Genomic DNA, 18,037 nt, shown 5'->3' on the forward strand with positions numbered 1-18,037 from the left:
GAAAAGAAAGAAGATCAAATAGATGTGTAATAAAAAAAGATATAGGGGATATCACCACTGATCCCACAGAAATACAAATTACCATCAGAGAATACTATAAACACCTCTATGCAAATAAACTAGAAAATCTAGAAGAAGTGAATAAATTCCTGGACACATACACCCTCCCAAGTCTAAACCAGGAAGAAGTCAAATCCCTGAACAGACTGATAACAAGTTCTGAAATTGAGGCAGTAATTAATAGCCTACCAACGAAAAAAGGTCCAGGACCAGATGGATTCACAGCTGAATTTTACCAGAGGTACAAAGAGGAGCTGGTACCACTCCTTCTCAAACTATTCCAAACAATAGAAAAAGAGAGAATCCTCCCTAACTCATTTTATGAGGCCAACATCATCCTGATACCAAAACCTGGCAGAGACAAAACAAAAAAAAAGAAAATTTCAGGCCAATATCCCTGATGAACTTCGATGCGAAAATCCTCAATAAAATACTGGCAAACCGAATCCAGCAACACATTAAAAAGCTTATCCACCACAATGAAGTCAGTTTCATCCCTGGGATGCAAGGCTGGTTCAACATACACAAATCAATAAACGTAATCCATCACATAAACAGAACCAATGACAAAAACCACATGATTATCTCAATAGATGCAGAAAAGGTCTTTGACAAAATTCAACAGCCCTCCATGCTAAAAACTCTGAATAAGCTAGGTATTGGTGGAACATACCCCAAAATAATAAGAGCTATTTATGACAAACCCACAGCCAATATCATAGTGAATGGGCAAAAGTTGGAAGCACTCCCTTTAAAAACTGGCACAAGACAAGGATGTCCTCTCTCGCTCACTCCTATTTAACATAGTATTGGAAGTTCTGGCCAGAGCAATCAGGCAAGAGAAAGAAATAAAGGGTATTCAAACAGGAAGAGAGGAAGTCAAATTATCTCTTTGCAGAAGACATGATTGTGTATTTAGAAAACCCCATCATCTCAGCCCCTAATATCCTTAAGCTGATAAGTAACTTCAGCAAAGTCTCAGGATACAAAATCAACGCAAAAATAACAAGCATTCCTATACACCAATAACAGACAAACAGAGAGCCAAATCATGAGTGAACTCCCATTCGCTATTGCTGTAGAGAGAATAAAATACCTAGGAATACAATTTACAAGGGATGTGAAGGACCTCTTCAAGGATAACTACAAACCACTGCTCAAGGAAATAAGAGAGGACACAAACAACTGGAAAAACATTCTATGCTCATGGATAGGAAGAATTAAGGCTGTGAAAATGGCCAGACTGCCCAAAGTAATTTATAAATTCAGTGCTATCTCCATCAAGCTACCATTGACGTTCTTCACAGAATTGGAAAAAACTACTTTAACTTCATATAGAACCAAAAAAGAGCCCACATAGCCAAGACAATCTAAGTAAAAAGAACAAAACTGGAGGCATCATGCTACCTGACTTCAAACTATACTACAAGGCTACAGTAACCAAAACAGCATGGTACTGGTATCAAAACAGATATATAGACCAATGGAACAGAACATAGGCCTCAGAAATAACACCACACATCTAGAACCATCTGATCTTTGCCAAACCTGACAAAAACAAGCAATGGGGAAAGGATTCCCTATTTAATAAATGGTGTTGGAAATAGCTAGCCATATGCAGAAAACTGAAACTGGACCCCTTCCTTACACCTTATACAAAAATCAACTCAAGATGGATTAAAGACTTAAACATAAGACCTAAAACCACAAAAATCCTAGAAGAAAACCTAGGCAATACCATTCAGAGCATAGGCATGGACAAAGATTTCATGTCTAAAACACCAAAAGCAATGGCAACAAACGCCAAAATTGACAAATGAGATCTAATTCAACTAAAGAGCTTCTGCACAGCAAAAGAAACTATCATCAGAGTGAACAGACAGCCTAAGAATGGGAGAAAATTTTTGCAATCTATCCATCTGACAAAGGGCTAATATCCAGAACCTACAAAGAACTTAAACAAATTTACAAGAAAAAAAAAACAATCCCATCAAAAAGTGGGCAAAGGATATGAACAGACACTTCTCAAAAGAAGACATTTATGCAGCCAACCAACATATAAAAAAATGCTTATCATCACCGGTCATTAGAGAAATGCAAATGAAAACCACAATGAGATACCATATTATGCCAGTCAGAATAGCGATCATTAAAAGTCAGGAAGGCTGGGCATGGTGGCTCACGCCTGTAATCCCAGCACTTTGGGAGGCCAAGCAGGCGGATCACAAGATTGGGAGTTTGAGACTAGCTTGACCAACATGGAGAAACCCTGTCTCTACTAAAAATACAAAAATTAGCATGGTGGCATGCACCTGTAATTCCAGCTACTGAGGAGGCTAAGGCAGGATAATTGCTTGAACCTGGGAGGCGGAGGTTGCAGCGAGCTGAGATCATGCCATTGCATGCCAGCCTGGGCAAAAAAAGCAAACAATTCCATCTCAAAAAAAAAAAAAAAAAAGAAATAAATAAAAAGTCGGGAAACAACAGATGCTTGAGAATATGCAGAGAAACAGGAACACTTTTACACTGTTGGTGGGACAGTAAATTAGTTCAACCATTGTGGAAGACGGTGTGGCGATTCCTCAAGGACCGAGAACTACAAATACCATTTGATCCAACAATCCCATTACTGGGAATATACCCAAAGGATTATAAATTGTTCTACCATAAAGATACATGTATAGGTATGTTTATCGTGGCACTATTCACAATAGCAAAGACTTGGAACCAACCTAAATGTCCATCAGTTGATAAAGAAAATAGATTGGATAAAGAAAATGTGGCACATACGCACCATGGAATACTATGCAGCCATAAAAAAGGTTGAGTTCATGTCCTCTGCAGGGACATGGATGAAGCTGGAAACCATCATTCTCAGCAAACTATCACAAGAACAGAAAAGCAAAGCAAACACTGCATGTTCTCATTCATATGTGGGAGTTGAACAATGACAATGCATGGACACAGGGAGGGGAACATCACACCCTGGGGCCTGTCGGAGGGTAGGGCGGTAAGGGAGGGATAGCATTAGGAGAAATACCTAATATAAGTGATGGGATGATGGGTACAGCAAACCACCATGGCACGTGTATACCTATGTAACAAAACTGCTCATTCTGCACATGTACCTCAGAACTTAAAGTATAATAAAGAAAAAGAAAAAAAATGTGCAAAGCTGAACTCTCCATTTTTAGTGCCCCCACCCCATTTTGTAGTTCCTATGTTCCACATTTTGGTGAACAGAAATATCTCCACTAACTTGCCCAAACCAGGAACTATTCTAAGTCTTTCTATATTGTCCCTTCTCTCTCCAAATGGCTACTAAAATTTAACTCTTAAGTGTTTCTAAAGTTGCTCTTTCTCTTCATTCTACTGGTCTTCCTGATTTGAGCTCTCTCCCCTCCTCACTGTGTCCAATCCTAACGTTAGAGTTATATTCCTAAAAATTAGATCATGTTACCACCTACTCAAAGGCCATCAACAGTCTCAGGCCCAAGGTCAACCTCCTTCCATGACCAGATCAGAGTTTCTAGTCTTCACTCTGCCAACCTCTCCACCTTTACCTTCTCCCATCCATGAACTCACTCTCACTGCATGACTACAACTGTTTTGAAACAATAGAGAAAAGAACAAGATCCACATATTCCCTCAATTTGGGAAACTTTATGCCATCAATTCTTAGTATCTATATTTTTGTATTGATTTTTACATAAATTGAAGATTTTATTATTAAGCAAGTTTTTGCTTGTTTCCACAAAACAAGACACTGCATAGTTTTCAAGTGTGGGAGGTGAGGATCACTTATTATGGCCATATCTGTTTTTCTCTCCCCCAGACGATCCCTTGGCTCTTGTAACACACAACTTTGTTTGTTTGTTTGTTTGTTTGTTTTTGGAGACAGGGTTTTGCCCTCTTGCCCAGGCTGGAGTGCCATGTAGTGATCATAGCTCAAAGTGATCCTCCCATCTCAGCCTCACCAGTAGCTGAGACTACAGGTGTGTGCCACCACGCCCAACAAATTTTTGTATTTATTGTAGAGACAGGGTTTTGTCATGTTGCCCAGGCTGGTCTCGAACTCCTGGGCTAAAGTGATCAAATGATTCACCTGCCTCCACCTCCCAAAGTGCGGGGATTACAGGCATGAGCCACGGTGCCCAGCCACACCACTTGCTCTGTGATTTGTTCTAACACGAGCTGCTCCTGCGCTGCATTTTTCTGTCGGGCTGTTTTTGCGGGTTCTCTTTCTCATGGATGTTGTGCTGATTACCTTCCCTAGCACGGTGCCTACATATAACACAGGCCCCATAAAATCTGTCATCGTCATCATCCTCACTATAATAAAAAGTAAAGTCTTCTCATATCTTTGTGATTACCAAATGTCTTAGTATGTTGGAAATCAGTACTAAACATTTCCTGGTGAATAAGTGGCTTCTAAGATTTTGCAGAGCTTTATCTGCCACTGTGTGGGAAGACACAGGATGCTTAGTTATTCTGATATGATATGCTTTGCGTATTCACACAGAATCATAGCCATTTACTCTAAATTTTTGTCCCATAACCTTCCATGCCACATGATGAAAAATGTTAACAATCACAGAGTCACAGATGTGTCTGGGTTATCAAAGCCAGTTCAGTAGCTGAGAATTTTCACACACACAAAACATTCCAGCAAACAATGGGATATAACTGTATCTTTGGCAACAGCTAGGAGCTCACCTTTTCTTCATTACCAACACAACTCCAAGAAATATAATCACGAACAGCAAGATGCCTGCAATGACTCCAGCAATTTTAACTGTATGGTCTGTCTGTTTCTCGGGTTCTGGGACTGGTTTTGGAGTGGCAGCTCCTGAAGATGAAAGGAAATGAAAAAGGAGAGACAGTAGGTAAGAGAGAATAAAGATGTCACATTTTTAAAAATTTCGCTGCATTTAACAGAGTAATAAGACTTATCAGAGCCAGCAGACAGACAAGCTTTGATTTTTTAAACAGCTTTCATATGCACTGAAAGCAGCGTAATTGTTCATATTGTTCTTCAATATTTTACTAAACCATACACAAGCTGGATAGCACACCCATGCCTGACCCTTTTCTAAGAGACTCTTCTCAAACATTTTTTTTTTAGAAAAATATTATTTTATTATCTCTATTGGCTCCTGCTCTTTCTGCCATTTAAAAACTTACTAACAGCACAATAGCTATCCCTAAGCCTTTATCCAAATTTGATTTGCTGGAACATTTTCATCAATTATTTTTCATAAACGAAGCAGTAATTCCATAACATATTAGTCCAAACACCTGGAAAACTGAGATAAGCTCATTTACCATGCATTTTTACCAGCAATTGTTTTTTAACACAATAGAGTTTTTTCCCCTGCCTTTGGAAATCTAAATCTAGGTCACATCTGGTAGGCAAAAGACTCCTTCTAAGCAATTTATTCACAAAGTGGAAGCGGCTGATGATCACACCACTGGCACCCACATTTAAAATCTGTTTAAATGAGATAACCAGGGTCTTACAGTGGTGGTGGCTGTCTTAGCTCCCCTTTCTCATGTCTAAAACATGAGACATGTTTGTCCTGTTTACTATAATGTAATGGAATGTCAAATCCATGTCTGATGAAATATACATTTCCTCTGCTAAGTGCATTCAGGATGAAAAATATTAGGAATGCAATGTTCAATTCCCTAAAAAGACTCCTTTTTAAAAGGGCTTGTACTTTTAAAATCAGAATGTGATGATGCTCTGAGTCACACCACCCTTACTAGGTGACAGGTCATTCCGAATGGAGGAATTTTATGTCCAAATTTTCCTCCTTAGAATTTTCTTTTTGTGTTGGTAAAAATGTAATTAAATTGGAGTGTTTGTAAACCAGCTCTTTCCACTCTGTCATGAGGTTTTCCACTCCTACATCACCTGACTCACGAAAACCTTAGCTGTCACTGTGTCTGAGCCCTTGGGCAGGGCAGACCAAGACCAGGAGGACAAACTCTAAAATGAGTCATCACTGAGAAAGAGGGAGTGCCAGATATCACCTTCCATCTGTTTTTTTGTGTCCTTTGGGAACACGTAAATGATGTTTCTTTCCAAAGTTATTCCTGGTGAGATTTTATACATGAGGACCTGCATTCTGAACATGGCTGTAGTCATTAGACTGACCCCAGGAAGTGAGTCAAGGTCAGGGAAGAAGCAAGTTGGAAGCTCATCAGTGTTTCCATGACAAAGCATATTCCAATCATTTGAGAGCCGCAACAGCAGCAGCCATGATGCAAAAAACACACCTTATGAAATAAAAACCCTTCTGAAGAAGCCTCTACAGGTCAATTTTATTTCTGACAATGTCGAGAATAAGTCCTGCTATTTTGATTCAATGAATATCCCTCAAACTAGTTGTTCAGTTAAATCTTTAAGGTATTAATGTTAATTATCCTTTATGGTAATTACATCTGAAATACACCACTCCAATATTCTATTGGAACATATCACCAGGTGGTTGACTGGGAGGAAATTGTCACATTAAACAAATTGCTAAGAAAAACCTAAAGATAAAATGTGTATGTGGATAAACAAAATTTTTTTAAGTTAAATAAGCAATCTATACAAAAAGAAGTAACATTTGAAATTCACGAAACTGAAAAAAGTCTGTTTTTCCATTTTGATTTTGTGTCCAATTAAAACAAATTTTTAAAATAAAATCAAATTGGTTTTATTCTTCCAAATGTTGACATACTGGAAGCCATTCCATTTATCTCACTAGTTATAGATAGCTGGCTCTCCATGTATATTTCCTAAATAGATGAGTTAAGGTATGTTTTGTAACTAAGTTATGTCACTAAATGCAACACTTGGGAAAAAATGTTTAGAAAAACTTATTTACCTTAAGACATTTTAATATAAAAATAGCACACATGTAATGCATACATTGTGAACACTCAGTAGAGGAGGGTCTGGCTCTGGAGGAACTGATGAATGACTATTCTGCTTTGGGCCAAGGAGGGGTGGTTACCTGCAGCCTTTCATCCCCTTTAGGAAGCAGCATGCACATTGCTATGCAGCCTGTGGAAGCTCAGTATTATCATTTCTTAGCACTGACTTTTAACTCATTTCACATTGCAGGTCAAGGGAATGAAATGTTCTATCTTGGCCTGACACAGTTGCAACGTGATGACAGTAGCAACCACGCTAAATGGGACAGTGACTCAGAAAAGGTGGGAGGGCTGCCTGGGAGTGGCCATCCGGTTGAGTCGGGTGTTTGGGTTTAGGACTCTGCAGAAGCATCAGTGTAAACACAAACAGCCCTCGGATAACCTGATGGGTGGGTGTCACTGACTCCAGGACCCTTGCCCAGGAAGTTCCTGCTTTCCTGCCTGTGCCCTGTCCCTCTATCCCTGCCTGAAATGAACATCTTTAGGCTCTCCTTAAATAGGATGCTCCTCGCTCCTCTTTTATTGCTTTGGGAACATGTGGTTCTGGTTATGACCTGTCAGCGGGCCTTGGACAGGGGATATTTTTGACACAACATGGTTGCAACTGATGGTTGTTTATTTTTCCTCACCCAAATCTATGAATTTAACAGTATAATTTCTAAACTGCTTGGCAAAAGAGTTGTTTTCATTCTATTTCCCCCTCGGTCTTGTTATTTTCTTGCCAGGTTTCTCATGGTATAAACTTTTCCTTTTTTTCGTATAAATTTTAATTGCTTATTAAAAGGCATTTTCTCTTCTTGTGTGTATTCTGTTAGGACAGCAGTGTGCATTTAGTTCCTTTTGAAGAGAATAAACTTGCATGTGTCCATTTATCAGTGGATATTATCTAGGCCTGCTACTGTATCGTATTCATTGCACTGGTGAATAAGCTAAATATTACAGGGAGATTAAGAGACTGCTAAAATCATAGAGCCTAATCCTCACAGATGCCCAGTCTACTGACACCTAGTGATAACGCTGGTTATTATTTTTATAATGGCCAAGAAAATAAAAAAGAGTGGTATTCCAGTCAAATTGCATTAAGATTTCAGTTATAACATCTAGTATGTAAAACAAACAAACAAACAAACAAAAAAACTCAAAACAAATAGAATGATTAACCAATGCAGTATTTAGCTGGTTTTCAACTTGGCAGAAAACAATTCCACTTTGGCCCAGTGTTCAACATTAAATTAAATAACAGCAGCAAGCCAGGCTGAGAACACGATGTACTCAGCTACTGGCTTGAGGTCTGGGCCCAATTTTGACTACTGAACTGGCTGCACAAATTTTCCCAGAAGATCCAAGGGTACAAGCCCAGAAGGCCATGAAGGCTGTCAGTGATGCCCAGAGCTACTGACCATGCTGCCCACAGCACGGGCTGCTTTCACCCCGAGTGAACGGGAAGCCTTCACAAAGGGAGGGGAGTGGCAGAGTTAGGAAGAGCCGCAGGGACAGCTCAGCTGCAGAACTTTGTACGGTGGTGACTAGTACGAGGTTGACCTTGAATGTGGAGGAAAAAAAATCCAGCAATATTCTTCATTTATTCAACAAGCATTTATTGAGTAGCTAACTGCTTGCCAAGCACTGTTTAAGGAATACAGTGGTGAGCAGATGGACAAAACAAAAACTTCTGACCTCATGGAACTTAAATTCTTGTGGGGAAGGCAGACACCAAGGTAAACCAATATTGTAGGCAGTGTCTGGCCAGGCTAGCTGTAGAGAAAAATCAAGAGGAGTGGGCTGGGGGGTGAAGGCAAGGCAGCTGTTAGGATGGGGGATTGGAGAAGGAATTACTGAGAAAATAACATTCGAGCAGAGACCTGAAAGAGGAAAGGGAGTGGGAGAGTGACATCCAGGGAGGAGAAAAAGGGAAAAGGTGCAAATGAGACTGAAATACTGTGACTGGAGTGTGGTGAACTGCGGAGAAGGTGAAGCATAATTTTAGGGTGGGGAACACCTCCTTAGATAGCTGGAAGGACTCTCTCTGCTTGAGAAGCCTTGGGAGGATTCTGAGCAGAGGAGGAACTTGATCTGGCTTATATTCAACAACACTATCCCGGCAGCTGTGTGTACTGCAGGCTGTAGAGGGCCACGGTGGAGGCAGGGACCTCAGTTATGAGGCTGTTACGAAGATGCAGGGAAGACACTCATGGCTCGGAGTGAGAAGGTAGCAGTGCAGGTGGCAAGATGCCATCAAACTTGAGACACGCTGTGATGGTCCAGCCATCAGTTTTGCTGATGAACTGGATGTCGAGTGTGTTAGGATAACAACCAGATTTCTGGCAGGAGTCACTGGACAGACACAGCTGCTACTAACTGACAGGGCGAGAACTGCAGGAGGAGCAGGTTTGGAGGGGTGGGTGGGCAGACCAAGAGTTTAGTTTTGGACCAATGAGGTTTGAGATATTTGACATACAAAAGAGATAGCAAGTAGGCAGTTGGATGGATATACAGGGGAGAGACCTGGGTGTAGAATATAAATTTGAGGTTGTCATAAAAAAGATGGTGATTACAGTCATGAGTCGGCCGGGGGACACTTAGGAGGTGAACAAGGGAAACAATGGCGAGTCAAGGAGGATGGAACTCAGCCACATGGAGGCGGATGTCCAGGCGAATACAGACACAGGGAGCATCCGCACGGAGCAGCCAGAGAGGAAGAAAGGGATCACGAAACAGTCTTTTTTTTTTTTTTCTTAAGATGGGAGAAATGACAGCATCTCTGAATGTGAATGCTAATGATACCACAGAGAGGGCAAGTTGATGATGCGGGAGGGAAAGGAGCTGCCTGCTGGAGGGAAGCCCTTGCAGAGGCAGGAGGTGGGACCAGCACGCAGAACCAGGAGGGCTGATGTTTCACCCAGAGGAATGGCAGAAAGCCACACACGCAGCAATGCACAGGCTCTTGGCAGAGCAGATGTGCTGGTCTCGGAGCAGAGCATTTGAAAGGTCTCTTTTGATGGCTTCATTTTCTCAGGGAAAAAGGAACCAAGAAGATGAGGGGAGACTGAGGACCAGAACGGAGGTGTGAGAAATCTCAGGCCAAAAAGTTTTGAAGTTGTCTAGAAGAGGGAAGGGAGGGATGTCCCAGGCTGGGCATGGGTGGGATCTGCTGGTAGCCAACCAGGAGTTCCAAGGACACAGAAGACAGGGTTGGAAGGGGGCTAAGGCGTGAGAGAGAAGGGGAAGGTGGGCCAGTGAGAGCAATCCTGATGGCCACGAGCCAACAGTGAGGGTGGGAAGTGGGGCTGTGGCTGTATCCAAGAGCATGCAGAGCCCTGGGCCGTCTCTTCACTCCTCCTAGTTAGGATGAAGAAGGGGAAGAGGAGGAAAAAAAAAAAGGTAGGGGGTGATCCCTACTCAGACTTACATTGGGGAGGGGTGTGACCAGTGTTCAGATCAGAGATACAGAAGCATCCCTGTGACACTCAGATGTTCCCTCTAAATATAAGGGATGCAGCTGTGAACGTGGGCTAGCACTGTCCTGTTCATATGTGTAGCTAATGTTGGCTTCCACAGCCTCCGAATTAGCAGTCCCTTATTTAGTACGTTTTGTGCTCAAGGTACTGGAACAAGGCTCTGCAGGGGAATTACAGTTGAGTATGTGCCTCTTCCTTCAGGGAGTTGACCACAGTAAATAAGGCAAGAAGCCTTAAGTGTCACAGGTAAGCTACAGAGTCCAGCTGGGGAAGAGTGGAGGGGATGAGGGAGGGCTGCTTGTCAGAGGCTGCAATAATGAATGGGCTGGAAGGACCGGGAAGGTTTCAACGCTGGGTGGGAAGAGTGCCTCATAAGCCAGAACAAAGGGGCCTCTGGAGTCACATACTAGCTTCAAGGGCAGGGTCTGGAGCAGGGGCTGGGGGTGATTGGGAAGAGGATTTGGAACTGAGGCTTTATGGTGGGATGGGTGTTGCTCACTGGGTAGGACAGCCCAGATTAAATTTAATAAATAAGGAACCACAGAAAATAACAGAGCAGTACCTTGAGAACAACTGGGCAGCAATACGCAGGCTCACTGAAGAAGGGAAGGGAAGAAAGTTGGGGAGCCATGGGAAGGCTACTGCCCCACCCAGGCCTGGAGCCTCCCCTGCCTGAATTGCAAGGGTGGCTGGAACGAGCAGGACACAAGAGACTCACAGAGGCACAGTCAGCTGTGTACAGGTGACAACACCCACAATGGCTCTGGGACTACATGGCCAGCTGGGGCTGTGTGTTGGGTTCAATGTCTGAATTGAACCTGAGCAACAAACTACCCCATTCACACCACATGCAAAAGGTTTCAGTGGCAAACCAAATACCACAAAGCCACTCTTGGTATTTTGGGGAGAAAGGAAGAAAAAAGGGGCTAAGGATAGTAACAATGGGAACTGCTGAAAAGAAAAGCTGAGGAGGCTGAAAAACCTTAAGAGATGCGACAGGGAGAAGAGCTAAAAGTAGAAAATAAAATGGAAGCAGTGGAAATATGTAAAAATATTGTTCCTTCAAGTGCGTTTCAAAGAGCACTGGTCCCAAAAGATAATCTAAAATTTAAATTCAGTACTCCATCACTTTGTGCTAGCATTTTAATGACTTTCATGGAATACTCTATTTTAATTAATTTTCCTTTTGTGTGTGTGTGAACATATGCAGAGGTAAATTTCTATACTTTTTCTTAAAAACAGCAACATCCTTGTTTTAAAGATCATTGTGAGACAGTTCATTCAGGTCTTGTTGCCCAGAGAATTAAAATCCTTTGCAGTCGTGTTTAGTTTTTTTTCAGCTGTTCCTTCTTCACACTATACATAATCACAAAACACCTCCTAGATTTTTCATTTAAATTACATATCATTGTTTTTCTTCCTGGGAATGCGAAGTCAATCACTATTCCTGGAATAATCTACAGTCACATTTTGTGTATTCTTTGTAACCTGATTATGCTTTTGAATTTATAACTCTTCTTCTGTCCCTAATTTCCAGTGTAGGGCAAACAGAGCATATACAATGTACAAGTAATAATCAGAAACATAATTTTTCATATAAGACTGAGATAATGGATTGTTTGATATATATCTTCTCTAAAAAAATCAATCTTTTTTTTATTTTTGTTCTAATTTCATGACAGTTACTGCCTCATTTATTGATGTGGCTGACGCCCTGTGGAGAAGATGATCTATCAAAGCCTTATCACTTATCATCTGGACACTAAAAGTCCAAGAGAATTATTACTGCTCTTACTTTTTTGATGAAATAGTTTTATTTTTTCCATTTGAATTTCTCAAATCATTATCAAGTAATAAAATAGGGAAACAAATTGTCAATAATAAGTTATCAACTGTGTGCAACTTTCACATAAGTGAATAATCAAGAAAGGAAGTGGGGGTGGCTGCTTCCAAAACAGATGATTCTTGAAGATCATGTAGTTCAGAATGGAAGTTTCCAACCATTTGCTTGAAACTAAACTTTGAAGGCATTAAAATGGAAACCTACTGTCTCTCAAAATTTCTTCCAGATTTGTATTTTAGGTCATGGTCTAGACCTCGTGTTTACCTCTTAACATTTTTTCCTGTGGGAGAAAGGATCACCACAGCTTCCTACACAAAGTAGTTGTTGTTTGCAAAAACCCCTTAGAGCTTTTCCTGCTGTCTGAAATTTGTCATTCACCATGTCATCAAAAAGTAAGTATACCTAGTCTATTCTGTATGCTTGCTAGAAGTATCAGTATTTCTGAGGCTCAAAAAATGTAAAGCCTAGCAAATTGCATGAGATGTGTGACATGACTTTCACAGGGCCTAAGAACTACACACACAAAAGATGGCCTTTTAGAATTGTGATGAGGACTCACAGGGTCTTAGGAGAGAGTGGAAGTCATGTACTCTCCAGACTCTCATTTAGTAAACACACAATAGTTCCTCAAACAATAAATGGCTTTAATAAATATGGCTTATATTTATTGTGGTGTTCTGTTTAATATATTCTAAAACAGAGGGTCTCCAATTATAGGAAGTTTAAAACTCAGGCTGGGTGAAGAATCATTTGGAGAGCTTTGAAACATGCAGATGGCTGGGTTCCCTGTGGATTCTGGATCAAAGGTCTGAGGTAGGACCCAGGAATCTATGTAACACCTTTGGGGATTCCCTACACAACATGGAGAAAAACCCAACTCTAGAACCATGGCTCCAAAGTATGAGTGGGGAAGTTTTTCAGACTATGGCAAAATGAGAAAAAAAATGTAATTGTGTTGTTATCCTTAAAACATCTCCTAATATAATAATATCTTACTTTCTCAGCAATCCAATTTCCATCATTGATTGCACTATTTGAAAAGATCCTTTTATACAATGAAGAGGCAAACGTGGTGGAATCAAATCCTCATTTATGACTAGTCCCAGTATGTAGAGATTGGAAGACACTCTGAATTGTAAAGGAATTTAAAGTATATTGATCAACTGCCTGGGTGCCACTAAATAAGATAGGAAGGAAGAAAACTAATCTTTTTGAAGACCTACTTTATATGCTGGGTAACTTATATAATTTTTATTTAATATTATACCATGAAGTATAATTAATACCAGTTTACAAATGAGGAAACTGAAGCAACAGAAGCCATCAAGATAAACAGCTTGTCCTAAGTCAGTGCAAGAGAAGGAATGGTGCTATACTCTAAACCCAGGGTGTCTGACTGTGAAGCCGACTCCTATTTCATTGCACTACAGCATCCCCAATCTAATACAGAAAACTTGAGTGGTTATTGCTCATGCTATGGAATACAAGACTCAAGTTAAAAGTGATCTTGGTCAGTTGTAAAGAGGAGGGCCTAACAAAAGAATGAAAAAGGAATGAATGAACAATTCAATAAGGAACTAATAATTCCGAAAGAAAAACAAGAGGAGAAAGGACTTCCTGGCCAAAGAGCAGAAAAGAAAGATCTGGTAATATGATCAATACAATTCTGAAATGTATGAGAGTAATGGCATGCACATAATCCTGGAGCATGATATACTAGTCATTATGTGGATGAGGAAAAGGAATCAAAGAAAAGAAACACAAATGATCGACGAGGTAAAAAAGAAGGACTACGAAGAAGGAGAAAAGGAACTAGGGTCATTTATCTAATGCAGGAGAAGGCAAGCAGGTGACCTGCCATCGGAGCTTCCCAAGAGTAAAGATCATTTCTTACCACCTTTGCTGTCTAGTGATTAACAGTCTCTTTAACACGGTGGGCATTTGACAAGTCTTTACTGAACGGATATTGTAAAAGACACAAGAAGCATTTGTAAAGAGAACAATAACCATGAGTGGTCTGTGTATAGATGGAGAAAAATATTTTTGAACATATAAGTGTAAAAGCAGGAGTTCAAGTTTGTACAGAGAAAGGCTGAGAGAGGCTTTCCCCTGTCTATGCACAATGTAGTCAGTATTCAGTAAAAGAGCAAGTAAATGAATTTTGGTTGTATTCAGTCCATGAAACTGGAATAAATTACAAAGGAGGTTTATTCCACCCTTGGGTTAAAGAATAGTCATCTGACACTAGAGAGGTCAGTTATTACTGTCCTTCCCAATCTCTAACGAGTCTAAAAATGCTACATATTTTTTTCTTTATTCTCACTGCCATCTATTTCTCTTCTGGATTTTTATGCCTGACTCCCAAGTAGATACCTTAGCCAGCGTCTTTGACATAGTGCAGCCATATGGATCTTCCTAAATAATAGCTCCAATCAAGTCACTCTTTCATTTAAAAAAACAAAATCCAATCCAAGAGCTTCTAAATGATTATTTCAAAAGGCCTTCCATGAGCTAACTCCAACCCCGTTTCCTAATATTATGCCACCCTCCTTTCTGAAATACACCAAACGGAAATGCCCAATTTCCCCAAACCCTCAATATTTCCCTTCCCAAGGCCTTTGCTCCTGCTGCATAGGAGCTTTCCCTACTCAATTTGTGTAGGTTCAAATCCTATCCATCTTCAAAGGCCACACATTCCAACTACTGCTCCTAATTGCTTTGCAGAAAAGTATTCTCTCTCCTGCTGAACTCCTAGAGCACCTTGCTTGTCCCCTCTTGCACAGAACTTAACTATTTTCAAACTCAAGTTCAGTTATTTTGGTAAATCTTTATGTCATACACTAAACATAAATTCCTTGAGACAAAAGTAGTCTTACTCATCTTTGTGGCCCTCACATGCTAAGAAAGAAGGAAGATGTTTGAACATGAGCTCCACTGAGGATGCCAAGAGATGGCCAGGAAGAAAAGAAGGGTTTTTCTTAGTATGGTGATGACAGATGAAAGTCTACTGTGGTTTGAATGTCCTCTGCAAAATTCATGTTGCAAATTTAGTTGCCATTGTAAGAGGCAGTATTAAGAGGTGGAGCCCTTAAGAGATGATTAAGTCATGAGGTCAGAGTTCTCATGAATGGATTAATGTCATTATTGTGGAAGTGGGTTTCTGATAAAAGGATGAGTTTGGTCCGATTTCTCCTCTCTGTCTCTCTTGCTTGCTTCTGCCTTCTGTCATGAGATGACCCTACCAGATACCAGCACAATGCTCTTGGATTGCCCAGCCTCCAGAACCATGAGTCAAATAAACTTTTATTGTTTATAAATGACTTGATTTGTGGTATTCTGTTACAGCTGCAGAAAACAGACTAAGACAAAATCCTTACCAGAAAATTTGCTGGCCAAACTTTCATCAATGATAAAAAGAGACTAACAGGAAGTAAGAGCATGGAAATAAATACTAGTGGCAAAACGTTATATCTTCAGCACGCAATGCTGTGAAATATATATCCATCAATGACTAGAACGTTAACTAGGTACATATCAGAGAGACACAAAGTGAGTATCTGTCAAGAATAAAGTGTTATAAACTCAATACTTGCAATGATTAAATAGATATAGGTAATTTGTCATGATTGTATATGGAGTTTGTTTTAGAAGTCTTTAAACTAGCCAAAATTTCTGCTGTATATTAATTACAATGGTCTGGGGCTCTTCAGAAAGTAAAAAACAGAGAAATGTCTAATAAGATAATTAGTAGGATTCAAACTATTAAAAGTAATTTTATTTAACAAAATGGCTATTGTAGTCCTATGATCCTACCATGGGAGCATTTTCGGACTTTGTTACTCATAGAAGTAAGGCAGAAATATAAATAATTCCCTTTATTAAGTCCCTAAACTGGCTAAAAGACACATGCAACTCACTTTGATGCTGTCTTTACCTATGTGCACGTGTGTGCATTTGTACATAAACATATACCAATATCTAAAGAAATTATTCAAAGACATATAAGGAGAACCCACTGAATTGGTACTACAATCACAAAGACTTTTGTTTATCATGTTTACTGTGAAAAGGTATTACATAAAATCCTGAGTAAAAAATACCAAATTAAATCACTGTAAGGACAACACCTACACAAAATCTCAGACAAAAGTTGGTATGCCAGTATGTATTTTGACTAAGAGCTCCAACTTGAATAAACTATGTTATAATTAATAATAAGCCATAATTAATAACTGCATCATTAGCAACACCAATAAGTAAATTACACATATTAAACTGAACATCAATTACACTGCTAAAGTGATGCATTGCTTGGATATTTACTAGAGTAAATGGAAAAGCTCATCAGAGATACTGATCGATATACTAAGCAGATGCCATTTATTAACTTCTAGGCAGGTGCCAAGTTTATTTTCAAACATCGTTTCTCAGAGACAGTTATTTATTCCTCTAAACAGAAAAACAGCATGTTGAAGAAAATTCGTGGCTAAGACCTGCTTCTAAGTAAGACTTCTCATTCCCTTACAAATAGCTTTATATTTGTCTACTTTCATACCTAGTGTCTGAAAAGGTTATTACATAAGATATCTATAATCTATATAATAGAGTTCTATTAAAGTGCATCCCCTCATGCTCTCTTGAGAACTGATGCTGTTGAAATATAAACACAAAGAAAGGCATCCTCATCTAAACTAAGGACGCTGAGGGACAAAGGAACCTCAAATGGCCAAGAAAGGGAGCCTGGTGTTCTATTCAGTGTGCTGGGTGGCAGGGAAGTATAAAATAGGTTATGCTCTGTTTTGGGCTATTACTGCTTGAAATAAAATAGCCATATTTGAAAATGCAGTAACTTTATTCATCAGCATCACCAACACCAGCATTGCTTATCATTGCCAACAGCAAGGTAACAGCCTGGGTCATGCTGATGCTGCTTTTATCCCAAAGACAGGTAAATGGAAAATATCATCAGTGGGAGACTCATCACAGGTCTTCACATGTGATAGAATAATAATGTCCTTTTCTTGCTTCGGTGCTCCTGGAGACCACAGCATCCACATGGTGTTCAAGCAAATAATACCCTACATACTATCAAGAAATCCATTCATTTTCCCAGAAGTTCAATTTTGAATGTCTCTGAAGAGCTGCAGTGTCAACTTGGGACTGGCAGTGGCCTGGATTAATTACTGAGTCATCTTGAAAGCCTCATGGGCCATAAAACAATCCTATATTAGAGTAACAACAACAAAGCCACATGAGAAGCAGCAGCAACTGCTATTTCCACTGCCTTCCCTTGGAGCCAGGTTTGTGCTCTACTCTACGTGCATTTTTGCACTCGATGTCTCACCACTAACTATGAGGTAAAGAAATAGTATTCTCCCTGTTTTACAGATATGGAAGCTGAGATGTTGAGAGATCAAGAGATTTCCCCAAGAAGCCTGGACTTGAACCCACTACTTGCTGTGTACGTGCTTTCTAAACTGTGTGCATTGGGTTCCAGAGTTCCTGTGTGAATTTCCCTTTTAAAATCACAGTTAGGGAACTGTTAAGTCCAGATTCCTATCTAACATGTTAGAAAACTGCCAATGAAGTGGGCCATGTGGGTTTGAAAAGGATCTGGAATCTACCCCTGAGGTACACTTTCCTATCATCTGTACCATTAAGGGAAGGAGAGAGAACAAATTCCAGCAGGAAGCTCAGCTTTATCTTAGGTGGCCCACTGCAAGCTTGACATTTTTATTAAGACTGTCGA

The 18,037-nt window shown here is 40.1% G+C and overlaps 1 protein-coding gene across 19 annotated transcripts in view; it reads right to left on the reverse strand.

Moving 5' to 3' along the window:
• Positions 1–18,037, reverse strand: part of PTPRM (protein tyrosine phosphatase receptor type M) — an 826,562-nt gene that overhangs the window by 257,932 nt on the left and 550,593 nt on the right. For all 19 annotated transcript variants that reach the window (XM_003817914.7, XM_063597202.1, XM_055102562.3 and 16 more), the window contains one exon: positions 4,777–4,909. In XM_003817914.7, the coding sequence (XP_003817962.2) occupies positions 4,777–4,909 (133 nt within the window). The remainder of the gene's footprint in view (positions 1–4,776; positions 4,910–18,037) is intronic.

Source organism: Pan paniscus, chromosome 17 (genome assembly GCF_029289425.2).
Source record: "Pan paniscus chromosome 17, NHGRI_mPanPan1-v2.0_pri, whole genome shotgun sequence".
Taxonomy (NCBI): Eukaryota; Metazoa; Chordata; class Mammalia; order Primates; family Hominidae; genus Pan; species Pan paniscus.